At 34.1% G+C, this 24,955-nt stretch overlaps 2 protein-coding genes across 10 annotated transcripts in view; both read right to left on the minus strand.

The window, feature by feature from the left end:
* The window catches only part of LOC125776627 (uncharacterized), a 518,523-nt gene that overhangs the window by 243,442 nt on the left and 250,126 nt on the right, over positions 1-24,955 (minus strand). The window lies entirely within an intron of this gene.
* LOC115066219 (hemicentin-2-like) overlaps positions 1-24,955 on the minus strand; it is a 469,188-nt gene that overhangs the window by 106,041 nt on the left and 338,192 nt on the right. For 8 of the 9 annotated variants that reach the window (XR_007421871.1, XR_007421874.1, XR_007421873.1 and 5 more), the window contains one exon: positions 22,139-22,407. Coding sequence is in view for 5 of the 9 variants with exons in the window: in XM_049449924.1 (XP_049305881.1) it covers positions 22,139-22,407 (269 nt within the window). In the remaining 4 variants the exon portion in view is untranslated. Of the gene's footprint in view, positions 1-7,592; positions 10,793-22,138; positions 22,408-24,955 lie in introns of those variants that run through there. The other variant, XM_049449925.1, reaches the window with a different exon arrangement.

Below are 24,955 nucleotides of genomic sequence, written 5' to 3' on the forward strand. Positions count from 1 at the left end.
CGTTGAAGAGATCAATGCGCTATTTACCTGAGTAAACACAAATTGTTTGTGTGTTTATGATTATTCTTAAGCAATTGAGAGCTCGCTTTTGTATGCAATACTGTTTGTTTTTGTTTGCCAAAGAAGAAGGGGTATTTCTGAATACTCGTAGTTGTCAATATGGACTTGGGAAATGTGTTTGTACCAGAGAACGGCATCGGCTGAATGAAAAACATTCGTACGCGCTCAACAGCCGAATAATCACACTGTTCGGATCAGCCGATCAAACTTTCATGCGCTCACATTTTCGTTGTTGATTTTAAATTCACTCGGGTGTGTGCGATTTTTTGTTTCACTCCGAGTTTGTTCGGCTCATGTTCAATATAATGATTTCGGACGCTTGCTCATTCGGTTCAACAATCATTGTATTGAACAAGAACAACACTCAACTCGCAAAAATCAACTCGTATGATTTTACTCATGCGCGCAGCAAGCGGAACTTTTTCTGCACAGATGAAATGTGAGAAGAACGAAAACAAAAACAAGCTACAACAACAAGCTGCAGTTCGTGGAACGCATGGGGCTTGCATAGATATTGTTACTGTACATGCAGTCGTAACGCTCACATCGTGTCGTCTTGTTGCTAATAGTTTACTCATAATCGATCAACTCAAATTGAACCGAATGATGCTTTCGTCAACACATGCTCATTTTATTGAACGCTGACTTTTGTTCAGTGAGTTGAATTGAGTGAGAAATTTTGAACCGAAAACTCAACCTCGGAATGATGTGTGCGGCAAAATTAGTTGATTTTTACTCATCACTCTGTTTTTTTCAGTGAGTTGGGTTGAATGAAAAAGTTCGCGTATGAGTAAATCAAGAAAATAGTGATTTTTGCAGTTCTCTGGTTTGTACTAATATTCTTTGCCGTATGTTTGTATATAAGTTATTATATTTTTTGAAAAAGTGAGAGCGAGATTAAAAACGGAATGTAAATAGTTACAAATATATGTATGTATATTAAAATTTAGTTTTGAAAGGTATGAAGATTTGCATATATGTATGTGTTATATTTTTGTTGATAATAAATAATAAATTTTTGTGTTTGTTAATAAATGTGCTTGAAAATAAATTACTATTATTTATTAAAAAAACATATACTTATATATGGATATATACGTTATACCAAACTGTGGTCGGTTTTTCCACAATATAAACTCAAAAGTGGAACAGTTTGGTAACCGTTTTTCGCTGTTAAAACGGATTTTATAATAGCATATAAATCGTATTTTTCACATCCATATATGCCTACTTATGTGCATTAAAATAGATTAAATGAAATGAAATAAATACGTTCACTTTGTTTTTCCTCAAGGGGCGTTTTACGCACTGTAGGTGTTGACAAGCCTGGGCGTTTTGTTCAAATTCCTTTTCCACTTTTGAAGTCTGCTTGCTACGAGAATGGCTTATATTTTTTGTTGTTTTATTGTAAGTGGATATTTTTTGTTCGCGCCCGAATATTTGTTTTTGTTGTCTATTAAGGTGCTTTAGTTTTTCGCACCCGTTTCTTTGTTTAACTTCGTTTTTATTTATGTTTTGTTATAAGTTTTCCCTCCCGATTGTATATGTATGGTTTTTATTGTTTTTTGTTTGTTGAAATTGTTTATTATATTTTGTTTAAAATTCGCGCACAGTGTTTTTGTGTTCTTTCAATATATATTTATGTTTTTGTTAATATGTTTGTATTTTTAAGAATATTTATATTTTCCGATTCTTTGATTAGGTCCTTAGTTTTCTTTTATGTTTTTGTTAGTTTCTGCACTTTGTGTCAGTGCACTTTTTTATCGAATTGTTTTTTTTCGTCACTTCACCATTCCTGTTACCCACCGTAAATTTTTATACATTTACATACGTATGCACCAGAGAGCTGTAACGATCACAATTTTTTCAATCATACCCGATCATTGACTCAGATTTTTTGTGACGGAAAACTTTGCTTCAACAAAAATGAATGATCGTAAGCGAGCGCGCTCAAAGCGAACAATCAGTTTCAATCACTGTTGCTTGTTTCGTAATGATTTTTCTCGATCGAACGCCTTGTGTGAGCAGCAAAGAATGTTCGAGAATGCTGCTTGCATTCCGATCGATCACAATCATACCGTTTGGTCATACCGGGTGGTTCCTGCCAGCAGCGCAGTCGCTGAGCGTTCTTTTTCTTTAGCTGGAAATATTATAACTGAAAAAAGAAATAGGCTCGGACCATGTTCAGTTGATAATTTATTGTTTTTAAATTCATTTTTTAAAAGTTTTAGCGATTAAGAAACCTTCTTTTAATTTTTAGTTTTTGTTGATCTCAATGAAGAAGTGATAAAAATTTGAAATTTGTGTTCCCTAATATTTTAAGCATTACCTTTGTTTATTAATTTTAAGCATTAATTGAATTTTAGTTTTAAGCGTTAAAAATGAAGAAATATATGCAGTAATGTTTTGGATTTTATGCATCGCAACTTTTTTTCCGTTAAAACACACAAATATGTATGTACTACAAACTATGCACATACATAATTGCAGGGCAATTCTCGATCTGATTAGTTCAATCACAATCAATTCAAACGCACACTTGTTCGATGTATGAGTTTTCATGCATCATTAGACTTGATCGTGTTTTTCTGTACAATCATTTCCAATCATCATACCGGAACCAAACAATCAGTTTTAATCAGTAAGCAGAGCAATCAATCAATTGATCGAACTCCTTCGTTTTGAGCACGAAACTCGATCGAACAATTTTGTTGCGAACCGCTGTGCTGAGTTGTGACCGTTTTGAGCGAGGCTGATCAAACCGGATAGATCATACTCAATGCAGGTCTCTGGTATGCATGCCCATGATGATTCTCCCAAACCGAGAATATCGAAGAAAAATAATATCTTTGATATTCCATAGGAAATATAAAATAAAATACTGGATAATATGATCTCTAATTTTATGACCAATTTAGTTAATTGAGTCTCATTTCCCGTATCTATTTCTATATTATTGTTTTCATTTACAAAATATTTTCAATATGTTGAATTTTTTAACTGTATGCAACACTGCACATACATTGCCGAACTTTGCCACCTTTTCAGGAATATACCGACTTATGTTATCTTTACTGAAAATTTTCCACCGGCCCACCGGCTGATTGATGGTACTGCGGTTGATAAATGTCCGTTAATTTTTATTTCCGATATGATGAAAGTAAATGCGTCTTTGGTCAGTCTAAATTACTTCCTGAATCTGTAAATGATTTAAAATAATATGATCTATACTAAGTTAAACGGTATAATTTTCTTACGCTGCTTCAGGTAAATCCATAGAATTACTTTTATCACGAATCCTGAATCGTATGGTCATTTCGTGATATTTTTCATCTGAATCAGATGAACTTGTATAAAAAACACGTTAGGGTTCAATTTATTGAATGCAAAAACTAAATTTAGTAAATTTATATACAATTTATTACACATATTGTATAAACATATATTGAATACTGGCTGACCTCGCAGCCGTTGTCCTGCGTGAAATTATGTATTTGGAAATGAAATGAAGAAAGTTAAATTTACCATTTCATTTTTTTTTTTTTATTTCAATGTAATTCATTTATTTATTTTGGTTTTCCAACTCGTGAGTACGCAACGTATATCTGACCGATTTTCACTGGAAACGGAATACGTTTGAAATGAAATGGCAAATCGTTAGAACTCAAAGGAATTATTAGAATCAAGTATTCTGTCCCCTTGTGTTCGATAGCGCAGATTGCGGAACATAATAACGACAGATCCAGCTTTGAGACGCAAATGATGCGGTGGCAAACTACCAAGCCTCTCCAAAAAATTTAGAAATTCCAAAGGATAATTCATGGCGTCGTCTTCATTGTCAAAACGATCGATCGATTTGTATGAGCGCAAGTCTCCCGGAATTTGGCTTTGAATCTTCCAGTTTAAGTCAAAACATCGGTATTTTTGGCAGCTAACATTGCGCGTGCACTTAAGGAATCGTAGTTACGATAATTTGGCCAATATTCGGATACACATTCGTGATGAGTTCATTTTTCGTGAATTGATAAGCTTCGAATGGAATTGATATCAAACCACCGGAAGTATCAACCGGAATTGACCCATTTCCAAGTTTTAGCGAAGACGATGTAAAATGTCTTCGGCAATGTTATTTTTTTTCGTATCCCATAATAGGTGCGGATTTGAAGGCTGATACGTCGAAATGATTATCGCGAAAAGTGTGCGAACTTCATTTGCATTCCAGTGATTGACATTTACCAGCAATTGTAATTCCTGGCATACTTCTCCAAAACTCACAGACACCGTAACATTCACAGTACGCAATGACTCAAATGAAGTTGAACCGCGTTCATTAATCGATAGCAACCGAAGGTAGAAACAATCGACGTTTTTCGGGTAGATTGTGTAAATTCGTCCTAATGCATTAGTTGATAACACACCTGGATGCCCATCCACTGGTTGACCTTGCTTTCTGCGCAACTATTTCTTCGACGATGCATTCCAGATAATAATATCAAGGTATTTCCGAATAGGGCAATGTTCTCGCCGGTCGGAAAACGTTCATGAATTGCAAAAGTAAATATTCAACAAAGCGCTTTATTGCGGTTCACGTATCGACCGTATCGTATTGCTTCCTTTGGTGACGTACTTACAAACGCATTATATAGATTTAACCAAACTGCAATACTCAACATTGATATGAGTTTTGAATGTGAATTAAACAACAATGGGAAATATAGTACGATCCATGTGTTGTCAGCTTCGATATACACCCTTTTAAATTGAATGCTGAATGTTCTGGCATTGTTATCTGGTGAGCGATGCCGATGAGTTTGTGTTTCCGAGAGAAAAGCACATGGATAGTGTTTCGTGCATTTATTATCAGATATACAAACTGAAAAGGGATTGTAGTGGATGCAAGGTCCATGAACCATATTGGTTTCTACCACTTCGTATAATACTGGATCTTTCTCTGGATCACGAATTTCCGCAGAAATGGTTTCATCAATATGATCTGGTGTAACCACCATCCACCATCCAAAGAAGAATGTATGCGAGTTAATATCGTTTACACGATATGAGTTCAAGAATTTAAACAATTTTATTTATACGCCGAAATGCGTGCCTTTATTGATATTCTTAAGAACTGAATTTTAATATAAGATCTTACAGCTATTTATACTAATGAAATGCGGCTGCTGTTATCTGCATGCGACTTCTTTGTTGTAATTCGATATCTGCTATCTTGCTATTACTTGAGATGCGGAGTTGGTTATCGCAGTGGATTATTCCATTGCCAGATGTTTGTTGTTTACATGTTGAGAATGCCTTTCTAGATAATGCATGTTCATTTCTATTGTTCGACTGATAGTGCATGTCAAAGCGAGTTCTATCGGTTTACATACATAGTTCGCCTTTGTTCGGAATGTATATTAGGAGATAAGATGTATGTGAGTGTGTGTGACCCGGAGCGAGGCTATGTCGTTAACTCCCCTCCTTCTTAAAACGGAGCGTCCTCGCTATGCTGCTACAGATTGTTGTTGTTGAAGACGATTCAATTCGACTTCGTATATTTCGTCAATTTGCCTTTGTCTGTGAAGCATTCTTCTATTTACGCGATATCGGCAGAGGTGTACCATACCGTAAGTGGTGACTACTAAAGTAAGGAATCCTATTATGATGAAGAACGTAAAATGTACTGGATTTTCTACAATAGGTATCAAAAATGTTGAGAGTGTTTGGATATTGCTGAATTTGTATATTGAGTTTGAAGAAAGGATACGGAGTACTTCAAGTTTTTCGTTGTGTTGATTGTGTATTATTTCTCTGAGTTGTCTTTGATGATTGTAATATGTCATGTTATCGATGTTCGTGGATTCATTGAAGTGTATCAATTTAGGGCCTGATATATGCATGTTGTTCCAAGTATGCTGGTAATCTGTCAAAATGTATCCATTCTCTAGGATGCGAAGTGGAGCATTATTTTCGTGGGTTGTTTCGCATTGTGCTGTTTTGTCTTCTAATAGTTTTATAGTACAATTGTCAGCGGGTTCTGATTTACAAATAAAGTTACCTATATAATTTCTACATTTAGATATTCTTTGATAATCGTTACACTTTGCGATCTTAGGGTCTAAATTAATTTTACCATGCTTATATGCTAAAGGATATACATTAAATAAGCTACATTTAGTTTCAAGGATAGGATATTTGTATATTGTTATAATTGTTTGTTGTAGGTAACATATATGAATGTCGGCATATTCTAATATATTAATTATTGGAAGATCTAACTTTTCATGGTTTATTAAATCGTACACGTCTTTCAAATTTAATGTGCCAGAATAGAAATTATTAGTTTTTGCAAAATTTATAGTGTTAGTTATTGATTTGAGTTCATTATAAACTTCTGATATAACAATGTTTTCGGTTATTGCTTTGGGATCAAGGCTTTCGAGTATTTTTTCGAACTGTGAATTAATTAATTTTTGCTTATTATTATTCTCTATTAGCAAATTAAGTGAAGTTTTTATTTCCACAAGGTCATCGTGGTCTGGTGTGCCCGTGATGAATTTTAACATGGAACCAAGAAAGTTAAGTGATCTTTTGGATCTATAAATATTGGGAATGAGTTGAGTTTTCAGAGTTTCGATTTTGTTTACTAAAATTTGAGTTTGGGGTTGGTCTTCTAGATTGAATGATGATTTCATTATACTTTCGTATGGCGCCAATATTTTTGAGAGATTGGATATGTGATACAAGAAAGCTGTATCCTGATAAATGTAAACAGGATCAGTTTCTACTAGTACATATTTCCTATGGCTTAAATCTATAATATTGTCGCAAAGTGCGATAGAGAAAAGTAAGGTAAATACTATTCCGTACATGCTTTTGCTCTGATATTGTCTTTATGGATAATTACTTTTTTATTGGTCGTTATTGTTTCTCCGTTGTCTTTTTTTACTATATGTTTCACGTATTTTTTCCGTTTTTGTTTCGTCTATGCGTTTTTGAATATATTACCTCTCCTTCTTTGTATTTGAGCTGTTTCCGATTACGGTTATGGTATCGCAAAACTCTCTGTTGGTTTTGTTGAAGACGCTCTTTGATGCCAGGATATTCCCTTTGATTGAAAAACACGTCCTCGGGTTTGTGGTTGGTTACCGAATGGATTGTTTTGTTGTACTGTCGGACTGCTTCAAATATCTGATCGTCAGGAGCCGAACTGTGTTGATGCGCTAATACTTTTGCGAGTTCGATAATTGTGCTATGCGTTCTTTCAACTTGACCGTTTGTTGTCGAATGATAGGCTGGAGTTTTGGTATGCGTTATTTGTAATCGCTTGTATATTTGTTGTGCACATATGCCAGTAAATGTTGACTCGTTATCAGTCATTACAAACTTTGCGTTTGGGTATATTTGTGACAGTATCTCGTCAACATATTTGTATGTGTCTTTCTTTGATGGTATTTGTCTCAAATGGCAGAATTTGGAATATATCCCGGTTGAGCCCCCAGTTAATTTTTACCAGAGGTAAAAATGAGTCAAAAGAATATATTTTGAGCTGCACTGAAATGTGTACTCTTTATTTATACTCTTAAGACTGCCTTATTACATCGTTCTTACTTCTATTTATACTTATTACTAAATAGTTGATAGTTTGTCTACATACAGATTAATTGTTTGTTTAGGTTTGTTTACATATATATTGTTTGCTTAGATACAATTTCTTTGTTTTAAGATAAGGTTGTCGTGGTATTCAAACTCAATGTTGTTTTGATACTTCTTTGTTTAGGATTGTTTGTTTCAGTGATAGTGCATTTCAATTGTTCCAACTCAAGGTTGTTTTGATGCATTCTATTTACTGAAACAAAAGATTCTTTTGTTGTTTGTTACTATTATAAGGAATACGTTCCTTAACTCTCCCCTATGTTAAAATGAAATGTCCTCATTTCAAAACATCTGGGCTTATTATTGTTTTTGCATGTTTCTTATGAAGCTTTCTCTTCTATTATAATTTATTTTTTAATTCGCTTCAATTTTCTACAATTCAACAACCATTTTCATTTTTGGCTTGCATTGTTTTCGGTGCCTTTTTTTGGAATTATTGGCTGTGTTTGTGAACATTTTTACCTTTCGTATGTGTTTGATTTTTTATGTTTATAATTAATACATATCTATACTTAATGATTTTTTCGTGTTACATATAACGTTTCCTTTTAGTTAGTTTTGAATTAGCGATAATTTTCTAGAATTCAACAACAATTTACCATTTTGGCTTGCCTTGTTTTCGGTGCCTTTTTTGGGTAATTGGTGTTGCTTGTGGAAATTTTCACTTTTTGATTGAGGATAATCTTTGTATAAATTCCTCTTGTTGCTTCTTCATAATTACCATCAATGCAGTTACTTGTGCTTGGAGTTGGGGCATCTTTGCTTCTTCCTAACTTATAATTAACTGTAAAATGTTTCAGGATTCAACGTTGTCCGCTTTTTCAGGGTCTATTGCGAATATTGGTGAAAGTATTATCCATTATTTCAGGACCTATACTTTTTTACCTTGTTCCACTTTTTCAGGAATTGTCGCTGTCCGCTGTTCCAGGGTCTGTTGTGAACCTTGCTGAATTCGCCGCTGTCCGTTTTTTCAGGATCTGCTTTGATGCATTCTGGATGTATTGTCCGCTGTTATAGGACTTATACTTATATTCATTGCCAATTTTTTCTGCACTTTTTTCAGACATTTAGTGCTGGAAGTCCTACTTCCTGTGGAATTTTTTGATTTAGTCCTTTCGGAATAAAATCTGGCTTTTTGGATAGCAAATAAATTTGCCATCCCGGTTGAGCCCCCAGTTAATATCGTTTACACGATATGAGTTCAAGAATTTAAACAATTTTATTTATACGCCGAAATGCGTGCCTTTATTGATATTCTTAAGAACTGAATTTTAATATAAGATCTTACAGCTATTTATACTAATGAAATGCGGCTGCTGTTATCTGCATGCGACTTCTTTGTTGTAATTCGATATCTGCTATCTTGCTATTACTTGAGATGCGGAGTTGGTTATCGCAGTGGATTATTCCATTGCCAGATGTTTGTTGTTTACATGTTGAGAATGCCTTTCTAGATAATGCATGTTCATTTCTATTGTTCGACTGATAGCGCATGTCAAAGCGAGTTCTATCGGTTTACATACATAGTTCGCCTTTGTTCGGAATGTATATTAGGAGATAAGATGTATGTGAGTGTGTGTGACCCGGAGCGAGGCTATGTCGTTAACTTGCGTGCGGCAAACCTCTATTTTGCCACTTAAAAGAGTACATCTAGCATCTAACAGCACCATATATACGTTGCTTCAAGATAAAGTCCATCGAAGCTGTTGTTTGAAAAGTCGTGGTGTGACATCGTGACGATCGCTTGCTAATTGACCGCTATCTATAATACCGCACGTGTGGCATCGCATCCTGGGAGTGCTCGTACATGTGCCTTGGGCTGCTAATGTAAGTTGATGCCAAAAAGAACGCCGACCGTAGCAAATTTCAATCTGTAATTGATCACTTTGTGTGTAACACACATAACATTTTCACAGAATAGTTTTAAAAAATTTTTGAAACAAACGACAAATTTGAACGATTCAAATAATTGAATAACAAAACAAAAAAATTGAAAAAAAATTTGTATGGAAAAAATTAACTTTTTGGAATTGTCCAATTTTCCGACTTTTTCTCACGAAAAGCATACAAGTTTTTTTATTTCTATACCTTCCCCGATCCTCACAGAACATTCTCTGAAAATTTCATCAAGATTGGTTCAGTCGTTCTCTCAGCGTTACTAATAAACAAACATTCAATCGTTTGTATGGGAAAAAGAAAATGGCTGGTTTTAAGGGTTTTCCGTCAATTATTCGAATTTTTCTTGTCTTGAACCTCAAAGAACATTTTAAAAAAAGAATTGGCAAAATTGTTCCAAGCGTTGTTGAGTTATGCGCTTACCAACACATTTTGCGATTCATTTTTATATATAAGATTTGCATTGAATTCAAATTCAAATACTTGTTTTGTTTCGTATTTGAATGTATTCGAAAATGTCATTTACAGCTACACCAGGGAAGTTATTTTATAAAATTTCTATTCGTTTCGTGTCGAGTGCGACGATCCGCACACTCGATACGTTACGAAATTTCACTCGATACGATTACTTGCTCGCTCACGACTGCCGCGATTCGGGCCCAGGTCTCTGGTATGCACGAATATACATATTTTTATATATAATATTTTTTTGTTTTTTGTTCTGTTTGGTCACTGCACGTATGTGGTTTATTTGGTTTTTTGTTTATTTTGCCACCACACTAGTAAACGTATATTTTTATATTTATAATGATTTTTGTTTTCCAATAGTGCCTCTCTGTGAGGATCCAAGGACCATAGTTAAATTTTGTAACCACTATATCTTTATTTTTGCTTTCGGAATCACTATGCACATATAAGATAGTTTAGATGGGCTTAACACACATATAAAAATATCCGTGTCACTCAAGTTTATAATAACAATTTAATTTATTGTTAAAATCTTTAACTTAGTACAATGTTATTTTAAAGTTAAATTATAAATTAAATGTGGCTAGATGAGTTAGCTCTCCCCTCTATACACCCGACCACAGTATATACAGTAGATAACCTTTTCGTGGTAGCTTTCTGGGGGGTGAATAGCGGCCATCTTGGATTTCCAGTGGTAGCAACCTGTAGCAACGCAGTGCTGTATAAATTGAGGTAGTAAATACTTAGCAAATTTACTTTATTAAATTAAAAAAAAACTATAAATATTGTTGCTTAATATAAAATAATGTTATATATTTACTAATAGGTGATTTAAATGCCATAGTGTGCAATATTTCGCCCATAAAAATATCATTTACTGATATTCAGATATTCTTTTTGTAGTGAGTTCTTAATAATAAAATTCAGCGCTGTTTTTAGATTTCTCGGTGGTGAGTTTTCTTCTGAATGTAATTGTTTACATTTGACCGACAGAAAACATAAAAGGTGCAGCTTTCCATATTCGAACATTTAAATTAAATCAAAACAAAGTTTAGTTTGTATAAAGTTACTAAATATTTTATTTAAAGTTTAATAATTGGAGTGAACATAGGTTTTATACAATAGAAAATGTCCGTTGAACCAGATATCGCCAAAGAAACGGTATTTAAACGAAGTGAAAAAACACACGGAAAACATACCCATTATTAGGGGATCGTGGTATAAATCGTATAGATAATTTGCTTGTACCGAACGATAACTATTGTATTATAAAGCATCACATAAACAATGCGAATTTGATGAGAAATGGAGCCGATTATTCCGTTTTTATTAACACAGCTTCGGAATTCGATGGCAGTGACAGTGGTGCTCGACCAGATGAGGCTATTTCTTGGGGTAAAATAAAGAAAGAAGCTTCATCAGTTAAGGTGTATGCAGAAGCTACTAGACCGCGGACAATCTGGAAAACGTTTAACAGATAAATATGGTGTAGGAACTTCTACAATTTGTGACATAAAAAAAAATTCCGAAAATATTAGGAGGTATGAATCCGTATTATGTACTAAAGTATCTTACAAAAATGAGTTAATTGTATACAAACCTATTTTATAAGATTTGCTGAGAATTCTGATGAAAAACTTTTGAAGCAGCGCAAGACACTCAAAACGGGTGAGTACGAAGAGTTTGAGCAAAAATTACATGCTTGGTTTGAAGAGAAGCGGTAACGACATCAAACCATTTCAGCGGGAGTTTTACGACAAAAGGCAAAATCACTTTATCAGAAAATGTATAACAATGAATCGTTTAAAGCTAGCGATGGATGGTTTCAAAAGTTTAAGAAACGATTTTCTGTGCGAAACTTAAAAATATGCGGAGAGTCTTTATCTGCTAGACCAGATCTTGTTCCTGCTTTTCAAAATAAGCTCTACAATGTAATTGAAGCTGAAAATTTGTTGGACGACCAAATTTATAATGCTGATGAGTCTGGACCATTTTGGAAAATGTTTCCAGACAAAACTTTAGTGCATTTTAAAGAAAAATTAGCTCCAGACACCAAAATGAGCAAAAAGAGAATCACCTTCTTATGTTGTGCTAATAAGACTGGAAGTCACAAGCTACAGATTGCAGTGGTTGGTAAATCAAAAAACCCTCGGTCATTTAAAGAACAAAGGGTGATTGAATATTACTCATCAAAAAATGCATGGATGACAACAACATTTTTACTGAATGGTTTTTTAAATCGTTTATACCACAGGTAAAAAACTATCAGACTGAAAATAGTTTGCCGAAAAAAGGTCTATTGATATTGGATAATGCAACATGTCATGGGGAGCCGTTGACATCTGAATGTGGACAATATAAAACTATGTTTCTCCCTCCAATTGTACTACTGTGATACGCCTGACTAAACTTTATTACAAAAAAGACCTCTTGTGTGAATTGGTCAATTCTGAATCAGACAGTACTGACATTTTTTTGAAACAATTCAGTATGTACGACGCTTGTGAATTGCTTAAGTGATCTTGAAACAGGGTATCGAATTCCACTCTAAAGTCCTGTTGGAAAAATATTCATACCCAGAGATGGGCTTCAGAAGATAACATTCCATTGTCAGTCTTACAACAGGAATTATCAGAGAGTGACCTTTCGGCTCGTTTTGAAGAAATTGAAGAATTTCGTGCAATCACAAATTTATTTCGCCGCAATACTGACGTGGAACTTTCTGAAGATGAAGTTCTTGCCTGGATTAATGACTCTGGCAGTAGTGTGGTTGCATGTAGTAGCTTAGAATTGGTTACAGAAGACGAAGAAGCAGAATCTAATATGATTAAGCGCGTTAAAAATCGTGAAGCTGTACAAGCTTTGTCTAAAGGGATCATAATAGAAGCAGAATTGAGCATTGTTGGTAAGTTAAAGAGTATAATGTACGAAGTAAGAATTATTTGCTAAATAGTGCGAAAATCCCATGTTAATTAAATGCGAAAAGTATCCTTATTTAGGCAGGGTTAAACGGCATCGAAAAAATTTTTCTTTGTTTCCAAAATTGTTTTTAGGTCAAAAAGAAATGATTTTGACGATACCCAAGTGGAAATAGCCAACTTGGTAAATAACGGACACCCTAATGTATATATATATATATTTATAATCGCGCCGCATATACAAGTGTATGTACATATGTATATACATATGTTCGCAGAGATAAGAAGCCGCGAAAAGAATTTAATAATGTTTTAATATTAGATATGAATGTACATACATATGTATATGTATATTTGAAATATGTTAATTTGAATATTGTTTAACTTAGCAAAAGAGCAAGTTATGCTCTTTGTATGTTATAGTGATATATGTAACATATATGTATGTATGTATATATGATATATGCTTTTTGATTGATTTTTGTTTTTTTTTTCTTCTTGTGATTGCCGTAGCTTATTTTTAAATGCTGGAATTTACTGCAAGTAAATACTTGAAAGTTTTTTTTTTTTGTTTTTATTGGTATTGGAATGATTTTTGTGTTATAACACAACGGTAAGCATTTACCGGCAATCACTAATCCGCTGTTTACAGTACCAAACTGCTTTGTTAGCGGTTTTTCGGTTTTTACCGTAAAATAAACCGAATACCGAAAACAGTTTGGAAACGGTTTTCAAATACTTTTCCGACCGGAATTTTGGTCAGACCGCAGATTTAAGTTTCTGATATTAAATCATACATATGTGTATACATATAATATAAAAATTTAAATGAAACGATACAACTCACTTTGCTTTCCGCCAGGGGCTTTTGGGGATATTGTGAGTTTACGTATGTATCTGATGTGTGGGTGGTGTGCGTGCGCCTGTGGTTGTGCCTGCCTGTGCTTCGCTTCCCACTAGCAAAAGGTAATAGGGAGTGTATGAGTTGGTAAGAACAGATCAACTCACATACCCAGGGATACAAATCGATCAGCTGTACGTATTACCAAGTTATATATCTGAAGACATGAATTAGTCAGCTGTAGGCATTACCGGCTCACATACCTGGGTATACGAATCAATCAGTTGTGCGAATTACCGGCTCACATACCTAAATAGTGATTTTCAACATAACCTTTGTATGGGAGGTGGGCGTGGTTATCATCCGATTTCGCAGAAGCACATTTAACCAGAGAATCAAAGTCTTCTGCAACCCCGTCATCTATTTCGTTGAAAGTAATGCCTGCTTTCGTCATTATATTATGCAATATGAGTATAACGCAAGTACTAAAAAACAAAGCGGAAGTGCTATCGTCGCGTGTGAATATTGTAGAACTCGGTGCTTCAACAAACATCTGAAGCGAGATTTTAAAACACCAAATGCTCTCTCTATGCAGTTTCTTGCAGAACCATGTAATTTGTTGTATGTTTGCTCTTTATGGGTATTAGGTGTTCCCACTGGTGTTAAGTAGAGGATAACCTTGATCGCCAAGAAGCCAAGATTCTCTCCGTTGTTGCTCAGACGTGTTAGTATGCTGACGAATGAGATGTTCTCGTAGGTCAGAAGTTGCCCAAATTCCAGAGTCATGTGTTGCACCCGGAAATTTGGCATTTACAAATGTAAAACATAAACGGTGATCGCAAACTTAAAACACGATACATTCAAAAATTGCATTGGCATATATGTATGTGCGTGGAAAAACAAAACTTACTGCTTCAACATTGATACTGTAGAATCCTTTTCTATTTAAATATAAATTAAGAGGACGTTCGACATTATTTGATGGTGGAGCAATGATAGCAATATGCGTGCAGTCAATAGCTCCTTTGGTGCTTTTTATTCCAAATTTTCTAAAAAATCTGGAATATATTTCAAATAAATTAGCATATTATTATGTGTATTACAATAATACTTGCCCCGTTTTCATAAAAGTTTCTTCCTCTGTTGAACTGGGAAACTTTATTTCTCCTCCATTCACCTTCACAATAAGTTTTGCTACAGCTCGCACACTTCTGGAAAGGGACAACTGACTCATGGGCAAGTTAACGTTGTTACCTACACATTTCTGATACGAGCCGTGTCCAAAGAAGTTCAAAGCTGCTAGAACCCTTACAATTAAAGGTAGTGACGTTTTCTGATTATCGTGTGGGGCCAGTTCATCAATTAGGCGGCGGCAAATTTCACGAGTTAATCGAAAACTTGCACAAAGGTATTCTGGCTCAAAAAAAATGGATTGCTATCGTCGCGTATACATTTTAAATGCCGCGCGCGATTTCTATTCTCACAATTTTCATCTTCGTTTAACAATAACAACACAAGTAAAATATCTTCCATTTTCACAACAAAATGTCAAGAGCATTTGACATCTTAACAACTTATAAAGAAAAGAGCTTTTTATTTCAGGCACAGAATACCAAATGCTTGATAAATTTCAAATTTTGACAAATTATAAATATGTTGAATTTGTCAAGTGCACAGAATAGGGGTGACTATGTGTGTATAACTCATACACTGACATACACATAAGGTTGGTTAGAAAAACGAAAACCATTTTATGTAGTATATCGCAATAGTGGTCGACCCGGTTTTATCTATTATTCACAATACTAAACACCGTTAATATACCACATACTAAAAAACCAATCACATACATCAAAGTCAGCCGGATGTTCAAAAATCCTGATACATATTATTTATATGGTTGGCAAATCAAGTTTTCGCTCCAATTTATCTATTTTAAGCACAAAGATACATTGCTAAGAGTTAGACACGCTCACTCATTTTCATTGAGATAACTCACATATTGGTCGATATATACAGTACAGTATATTAGGTATATGGGGGATAAGGAAAGTATTGGCTCGATTCAACCTATTTTTAACGCACAGACACGCTATTGTAAGATAAGTATAATACCTAAATTTCAATACTATACCTTACACAATGACGAATATTTTCGATCAAAAGTCAACTTTAGGTACTGGGGTCCAAATATTCGGTATTTTTGTTTTAACACTTTTTGGCGATAAGTTGGCCCACACTAAGGGCGTTATTCGTGCAAACTTTTATTTCGTTATATTAATTTCTTCTTGATTTGTGTTCTTCAATGTGAAAGAACCAAGTGAAATTTAAAATTGTGTTATATGTGAAGTAGGCGATGTTGTTGTCCGATTTCGCACATTTTTACTTTGTGACATAGAAATAGCAAAAGAATGCCACATACTAAATTTGTCCAAATCGGTAGGCCGGGTCTAGAGATATGGGATTTTACATAAAAGTGAGCGGTTCCACGCCCAAAGTCTAATTTTTACACCGACTCCCATAAAGCATTTTTATACCATCTCGGAGGTAAATTTTAATGTTTCCAGCGCATTTAGTAATTGATTTGTCGCGTTTTTAGTAGTTTTGAACAGTACCGTTTAATGGTGAGTGAATGGGGCCTTTAAATACTATATTTCCATTTTCTCGTTATCGGTAGGAGTTTTTATACTATTCGCGCTAGGCGAATTTGGTTTTTGTAGCTTTAGTAGTTTAGGAGATATGTACATAAAGCTTATTAGAGGGTTTCATTAAGATATTTCAATTTTTACTCAAATTGGTTTTTGTAGCTTTAGTAGTTTAGGAGATATGTACATAAAGCTTATTAGAGGGTTTCATTAAGATATTTCAATTTTTACTCAAATTACAGCTTACACGGACGGACGAAGGGACAGACAGACAGTCACCCCGATTTCAACTTTTCTAGTAACCCTGATCAATTTTATATATGTATATTCTATATAACCCTATATCTATCTCACTTAGTTTTAGGTGATACGTACAACCGTTATCTGAACAAAACTGTAATAACCTGTAGCAACAGGGTACAAGAGTATAAATATGTATGTGTTCATTACACAACGCCACATAGTTGGTTTCCAAAACGCTATTGGATTACAGAACTCCATTTGCTTGGTACAAAAATTAAAAAAAAAACAACGTTTGACATACTACATATGAGTTTTGTAGCATACTAAAATATGTACTAAATGTCTGTCTGATGCATATGTGTAGACTAACTTAGGATAATAACATAACATACCCTGCCAACCATGAGCGGGTATAAAACTAGATAATCAGTGGGTAAACATACATGTGGGTACATGTTTGTAGTTTGCCGCGTGAAGATTCTACCCACTCACGTACGTATACATATATACATATGTATGATCTTTGTTGCGCTCATTCAGCAGTGTCATATAAAAAAGTATATCTGTCCTGCTCGAATATCCCCAATCGACGGCTGATGCAGGATTGCACATTTTGATTCCTACTTTTAAAATTTCAAACAAAACTTTTTAATTTTTTAAATTTTTATTTTATTTTATTTTTCACATATTCACATATAATTTATATAACTAAAAATATATTTAATTTAAAAAAATAATTAGTATCTGAAAAAGGATTTACTAAAGAGAAACATTATTGATACCTGATAATAAAAGACAAATATCTAAAAAAATAACAATAAAATGAAGGTTATTAATACCTGAAAATAAATAATAATTACATTGAATTTGTAATATCTAAAAGAAAAGATTAATATTATCTGAAAAAATAAAATATATTAAGTACAAATCGAATTTATTCTGAAAGCAAAGATTAATTAAAAAAAAAAAATTGTTATAAAATCTGCAAAAATAGAATAATTAAATAAAAATAATAATAACATCTGAAAGAAAAGATAAATATTATTTGATAATTTAAAATATAAAACAAACATTTGTTTTCACATATAATATTGGATTGTGCAGGCGGCCTTAAACGCATGTACATATTTATTTTTGCGTATTATATTGGACTGCGCAGTCCAATTTCAAACAACACACACTTTTTCACATACTTACTTAACATTTGATATTTGCTTCTTCTGATGATATTGATGCAGCTGCTATTTTCAATTCATTCTGATTTCCAATGCTATAAAAACAAATGAAGTACTTATTTGCAAATTATTTCAAAAAAATCACATAAAATTCACTTACTTACCTTCTTGTTGTACTAGCACGAATGACATGCGTCGTTCAATCGTTTTTTATTACCCTTTTTAGGATTTTCTTTTGGCACTATTGACAATTATTTTTTCTCCTTCGCACTCATTCAAATAAATCAAGAAATGAAAGAAACTTGTTTTCATCGCATTTAGGTAAACAAAAAACAAGTAAGGAAGGGCTAAGTTCGGGTGTCACCGAACATTTTATGCTCTCGCATGATAAAGTGATAATCGAGATTTCATTATCCGTCATATATATATTTTTATATTTTGCTGTAAAATTAATTAGATTAGTAGTTCCTGAAATATGGTTTTTGGTCCATAAGTGGGCGACGCCACGCCCATTTTCAATATTTTAAAAAAGCCTGGGTGCAGCTTCCCTCTGCTATTTCTTCCGTAAAATTTAGTGTTTCTTACGTTTGTTGTTAGTCGGTTAACGCACTTTTAGTGATTTTCAACATAACCTTTGTATGGAAGGTGGGCGTGGTTATCATCCGATTTCTTCCATTTTTGAACTGTATATGGAAATGTCTGAAGGAAACGACTCTATAGAGTTTGTTTGACATAGTTATAGTAGTTTCCGAAATATGTATAAAAAACTTAGTAGGGGGCGGGGCCACGCCGACTTTTTCAAAAAAATTACGTCCAAATATGCCCCTCCCTAAAGCGATCCTTTGTGCCAAATTTCACTTTAATACCGTTAATTATGGCTTACTTATGACACTTTATAGGTTTTCGGATTTCGCTATTTTGTGGGCGTGGCAGTGGGCAGATTTTGTCCATCTTCGAACTTAACCTTCTTATGGAGCCAAGAAATACGTGTACCGAGTTTCATCATCATATCTCAATTTTTACTCAAGTTGCAGCTTGCACAGACAGACGGACGGACGAACAGACAGACATCCGGATTTCAACTTTACTCGTCACCCTGATCACTTTGGTATATATAACCCTATATCTGACTCTTTTAGTTTTAGGATTTACAAACAACCGTTATGTGAACAAATTATAGTTTTGCCTCTCTTTAGCAACTTTCTTGCGAGAGTATAATAAACCGAAAATGTGCGTTGGTGTTAGTGCATAGAGAAAAAATGTATAGTTGTATTGAAATATTTGACACAAGAGGGTAGGGATAACACGCAAGTCACTGCGGAAACAACAATACATTGAAGGAATTACAATGTATTGGACACATATACACCGTGGAATTCATAAGACCAACGCGTAAGAAAAGGATGAACGATCACACGTACACAATAGTTTTGGTTAGAAGGGTCAATTGGGCCTTAAGAAACTCATAGAAACTTTAATAGAAATCTCTAATATCCCATTTATTAGCAGGGATGTTAGCCTCAAATCATCATTTAATTCTTGGCTTGTTTGAGCGCATATGGATTCAAATTGGTAAGTAAAAACAATTATTAAAATAATTTTAACACAAAATTTGTTTTGTTTATTGTATTGTAAAAACGAATTAATCACGCTCTGCATGTAAATTGCTGAAGTGATCTTTGTATCCCGGGTCAGGCGTAGATATTTCGCAGTTTTATGACATGGTATTTTACACCGTGTATGAAAATAAATTTACGAAATATGAGCCGATACGAAGTTATACATATTATTATCTTTAGTTTATAGAATTCGTAATGTGGATTAAGAAAAGCGTCGCTCGTCTAATGGATTTATTGATCCAATTGAACATATTTTTGATATGTAGGCATTCCATTTACAGAAAAGGAATCTCGTCTAATTTCTACAATATACTGGCATCCATTTTCGATGGAAAAATTTCAGTAGGAACTGAGGTCTACATATTCGTTATCTGGGTACTTGAATAGTTTTGGTCTGATCTGGACAATTTTTGGTCGAAGAAACAAAAAGTTGTATCCCGATAACTTGATTATGTCTGGATATGTATACCGACCGTGAAAGAATCAGATGGAATTTCTAATTGTGTTATATGGGAAGTAGGCGTTTTGCAGTTCTATTTCCATAATTTTTGCCCTGTGACATAGAAATATCAGAAGAATATTATCTACTAAATTTAGTTGATATTGATCAAGTAGGTCCCGATATACATATGTATGTATTTTCACCTTAATGTGGGCGGTACCACGCCAATCATCCAAATTTGGTATCGGGTGTTATAAATTCTTCTAATCGTAACTCGAGTGTAAAATTTAACGTTCTGGACGATTTTATTTATTGATTTATCGCACTTTAGTTTTTCTTAGAAAACCGTTTTACACATTTAGGTATTTTCATAAGTTTATTCTACAAGTAACTTGAATGGCTTAGAAGATTGTTCATTGAACTAATTAGAGAGTGGGGCCACAGTTAAAAAAAAATCCCAATCCTAGATGTTTATTACTTATACAATTCGTTTGGAATTCAACGAGTCCCGTCATGCTGATCATTTTTATACGTACACAACTTAATATCTATCTTGATTAGTTTTAAGTTATACTTGTATATACAACCGTTAGGTGAACAAAAAATTTTTCAAATCCAACCGAACTTATTCAAGCCCCTAAATACCGAAGTATGTGGACCCCAGTGCCTTTAGATTACTTTTTATAATATATATATATATATACATATATATGTATTTACTTAACACCAATTTGGAGAATCCTTTCTTGATAACGGTGTGTCTGAAATTTAAAAATTGGTTGAATCGGGTCAATATTTCCATTAGCTTTAATATATAGTCAGATTGTCGAACATCCGGATGACTTATCTAACGGCCAATAAGTGTGTTATTTCAACAAAAAGAGAGAGCGTAGTTTACTATTAACAGTGTATCTTTGGGCAAAAAACTTATAAAATCTGATGAAAACTTGACTTGGCCCCTATATTACTTATAATAGAACTTTCGTACATTTGGTGATTGTATGTGAGGTACCTTAATGAAACCCACAAAGCAATTCGTTAGAACGTGGCATGTTAATATAATAGTATGTAGATTGGTTGAAATATATAACTTCGATTTAGAATGCTTTAGTATAATTTTCGGTTTGATTGTAATCCATTTTCGATTTCGACGCTACATTTTCTAATAACACCTGAAAGTATTTAGCCCGCTCTAATCCATGGAAGTTGTAAAAGTGTGTACGGTTATACCCAAACTTAGACTTTTTTTAGGGTTTTTAACACTTTACTACATAATTGGCGGCAAATTTAAGTGCGTTAATCTTGGAACAGCTTTTATTAAATTCTGTAGCAACATGTTGCAAGAGTAAGAAAAAATATAATATACTGCTGTTATTAGTACATTCAATTGTTTGCGGTTTCTGCGGATAGAACAGAATAACATGAAAATCGCAATAAAAATCAGGCGTTGATCGTATAAGGGTGAAAATTTAAAACTATTTACATCGAAAATATTGAATCATAAAAAGAAAAAACAAAAAAATTTTTACAAAAAATTACTTCTGGAGTAGACCGCCCTTCAAATTTTGAGATACGAAAAATAGATGTTGGCTGATTCTCAGACCTACCTGATAATCGCAGCAAATTTCATCAAAATAGGTCCAGTCGTTTCGGAGGAGTTTGGCAACATAAACCATGTGATGAGAATTGTATACTATATATTAGACTAGAGCTAATTCAGAAATCTCATATAGAGTAAGTCCATTCTAATGGGGATCAATAATACTAGTATTATCTAGTTGGCCATGTTAAGAAAACTGTAATTCTACATATGCCTTTCTGCTAAAAATGAAATCAGTGTCAATATATTACTAGGTGGGTTGCCTCAGCCTGAACTAAATTCTCCGGTTGAAATATTCGCTGCCGAATCTACACCTTATTATTGCTTTATTATCTTTGCAGTCTTTCGGAACTCAACTCTTCTGATCAACCTGATCATTATGATATACATATTGTATATGCTTACATAACTATCTCGTTTAGTGTCATGTATTATGAACAATCGTTAGGTAAAATATGTTTAGTGTATAAAAATGTTTAAAATTTTTGATTTTGACAGTAATTACGTGTCTGTAAAAAAGTGTATTTTAAAGGTAATTTAGAAAGACTCACTTCAATCATATAAAATAGTTTTGAAAATACCTGTTTTTCGATATCGAGTAGCTCAGGGATGACATCTGGGTTTCTTTCATCACTTTCATTTATGTCCATTTCTTTGCTTGCTGAACTTCGACTCGAAACCTCCCATAAATTGTGGTCATGCGAAAATTCCTTTATTATTTGCCTTGAGTTTTTACACGTTGTACGTAAAGAAAATATTATTGCCAAAAGTGCTATGCAAATAGCAATGCTTACTATCATACTAAGTGATAAAAAAGGAGAAAAAACAAATTCGGCGCGGTGATTTAGAACTGAAAGAAAAAAGTTTTAAATTCCATAAAACCAGGTTTTTGATAAAAATCATTTATAATAAGTAAGGAATAGCTAAGTTCGGGTGTAACCGAGCATTTAATACTATCGAAACTTGAAGTACTAAAGCGGGGAAAAAGTTTTAAGTGTTGGCTAAACTTTACATATATTAACCCTAGAACACGCACCCGGGTACAAATGTATCCACTTTCAACTTTGAAGTGTTGTAACTTTTGAACCGCTATACCTCTATACCGTTCGGATCTAGGAAGATTATTTAGTTTTGAGTTTAAATTCAAAATTTGAACCAGATCGGACCATTGGTTCAGGAGCTACAGCCTTCTAAACACATTATATACGTAAACACACACCCGGGATACGTTTGTACCCCAATAGTAAAAATCCTCATAATAATAAAAAAAAAACATTTTTTTTTTTTATTTTAAAAATTAAAAATATTCATTTTTACACATTATATTATTGACTTTTATTATAAAAATTATAAAAATGCATCTTATATCTAAGGAAAATCATGGCAAATAGAGCAATTTGTTGATGTCTTACATTTGGCGCACAGCTTTCTGGTTTTTCTACGGCGTTTTTCCTCTTGTGCGTAACATAAATAGCAAGATCCGGACACAGGTTTTGGCGTGCGCGCTGCGGCAGATGTTGATGCTGCTGTTGACACCATTGATTCCACCGGTCGGTTGAAATATGCTTCAATAGCAATTTTAGCCGAAAAATTTCTCGTCACTTGACGATTTATGGCTCTGGCTTCAATAATGGGCATACACAATGCTTCAGCCAAGCTGCGCAGGATCTGCTTACGCTTGTTGTTTGTTCTCCAAGGCAACATAGGGTCATTCAAATCGTAGACAATGTAGGCTGCAAGAGCTGTAATGTCCAACATGTTGAAGAACATCGCTAGTGGCCATCGTTTTGTTTGCCTTTGTGTTGGATATTCCGCAAACATTTGGTCCATTCGATCAGCACCACCTTTGGTACGATTATAATATTCAATTATTTCAGGTTTCCCACTGTCAGCTATTTCAGCATCATTATGCATGGTCGAAAGCAAAATTACTGCTTTATTTTTTTTTGGGAACATAAGAGCACATTGTCACATTATTTTTGAAGCCAAATGTCGTTGAACCAATTGTCCTGTTTTTGTTCTGCTTCATTTCTTGAGGAATATATGATTTGTTTTTGCGCAAAGCTCCAACGATCGTGAGTTTCCAGGTGAGAAGCAGTTCTGCAACTGGCAAGGTCGTAAACAAAATGTCCATTGTAATGTTTCGGCCACTTCCTTGGTATTTGGCAGACAAATCCTTCACCACTCGTTCGCCTTGGTTCGTTTCCCTACCAGTTTCTGCTTGGCCAGTATATATTTGTCCATGCAGTGGATATGCCTTTGTGGCATCGCAAATCCACCGAACCTTGACACCATATTTAGCAGGTTTTGACGGTATGTACTGCGTAAACCGTGTGCGTACACGGTAAGGAAATAATTGTTCATCAATCGTCAAGCATGAGCTAGGCTTGTAATGTGCAGCAAGATTATTGTTCATCATCGTTCACAACTCACTAATCGGTGCTGCTTTATCAGTTAGTAAGCGTGTTGCACGAGTGTTTTTATCGTCAAATCTTAGGAACCGCAATATCGAACAGAAACGGTTGACTCCCATTGTGGCGCGATATAAAGGATAGTTCTTGACGCTCCATAAATCTCGAACATGTTCTCCATTGCTTTGGTTCGCACCAGTCATAATAAGTATACCAAAAAATGCATACAGCTCTGTTATTGACACAGGCGTCCATGACTTAGGAGTTGTGTTTGGATGCGCATTGTTGTAAGCATTATAAGTTTCTTTTGCTAACTTATTTGTGTGGCGCATAATTATATCAGCCATTTCAACGTTCATGAAACATTTGAATGTTTGCTCTATTGACAACATTTCAGTGCATCTAGCTAGTCCAGAACGTTCTCTTATAATATTTTGTCTGAGTACCTGACGACTTACATTTGGTTCTTTCATCCACTCAGTACCATCACGTGCAACAAAATTTCGGCACTAGCAGGTAATTCATTATTTTCTTCTACTTCTTCTTCTTCATCGTCTTCTTCATCATCCTCATAGTCCGCATAATCAGGTAATACTTCTGCGGCAGTTTGCGAAACTTCAGCATCGTCATCAGCAATTTAAATGTCATTGATTTGAATTTCTTCTTCATCTTCTGAGTCAAAGTCATAGGGAGCGTCATCGTCACAAATTTCATCAAATAAAGATTGTATATATGATTCTCGCTGTTCCTCAGTTAGCCTGCATAATAAAAAAAATTAGTATACATATGTATGTTTACATTGTTGCTTATTTAACATTTTTTACCTTCTATATGCTGCACTTGATAAATATTCTTGAAGTCATTTCGTATCCAGTTATTTATAGTTTCTGTTATATTTATTTTCACTTATATTTTCACTTTTTACACTTTTGAGCACCAAAACAATAATGAAAATATCAACAGGCAGCATTTATAACAACACCTCGT

Source organism: Bactrocera dorsalis, chromosome 2 (genome assembly GCF_023373825.1).
Source record: "Bactrocera dorsalis isolate Fly_Bdor chromosome 2, ASM2337382v1, whole genome shotgun sequence".
Lineage (NCBI taxonomy): Eukaryota > Metazoa > Arthropoda > Insecta > Diptera > Tephritidae > Bactrocera > Bactrocera dorsalis.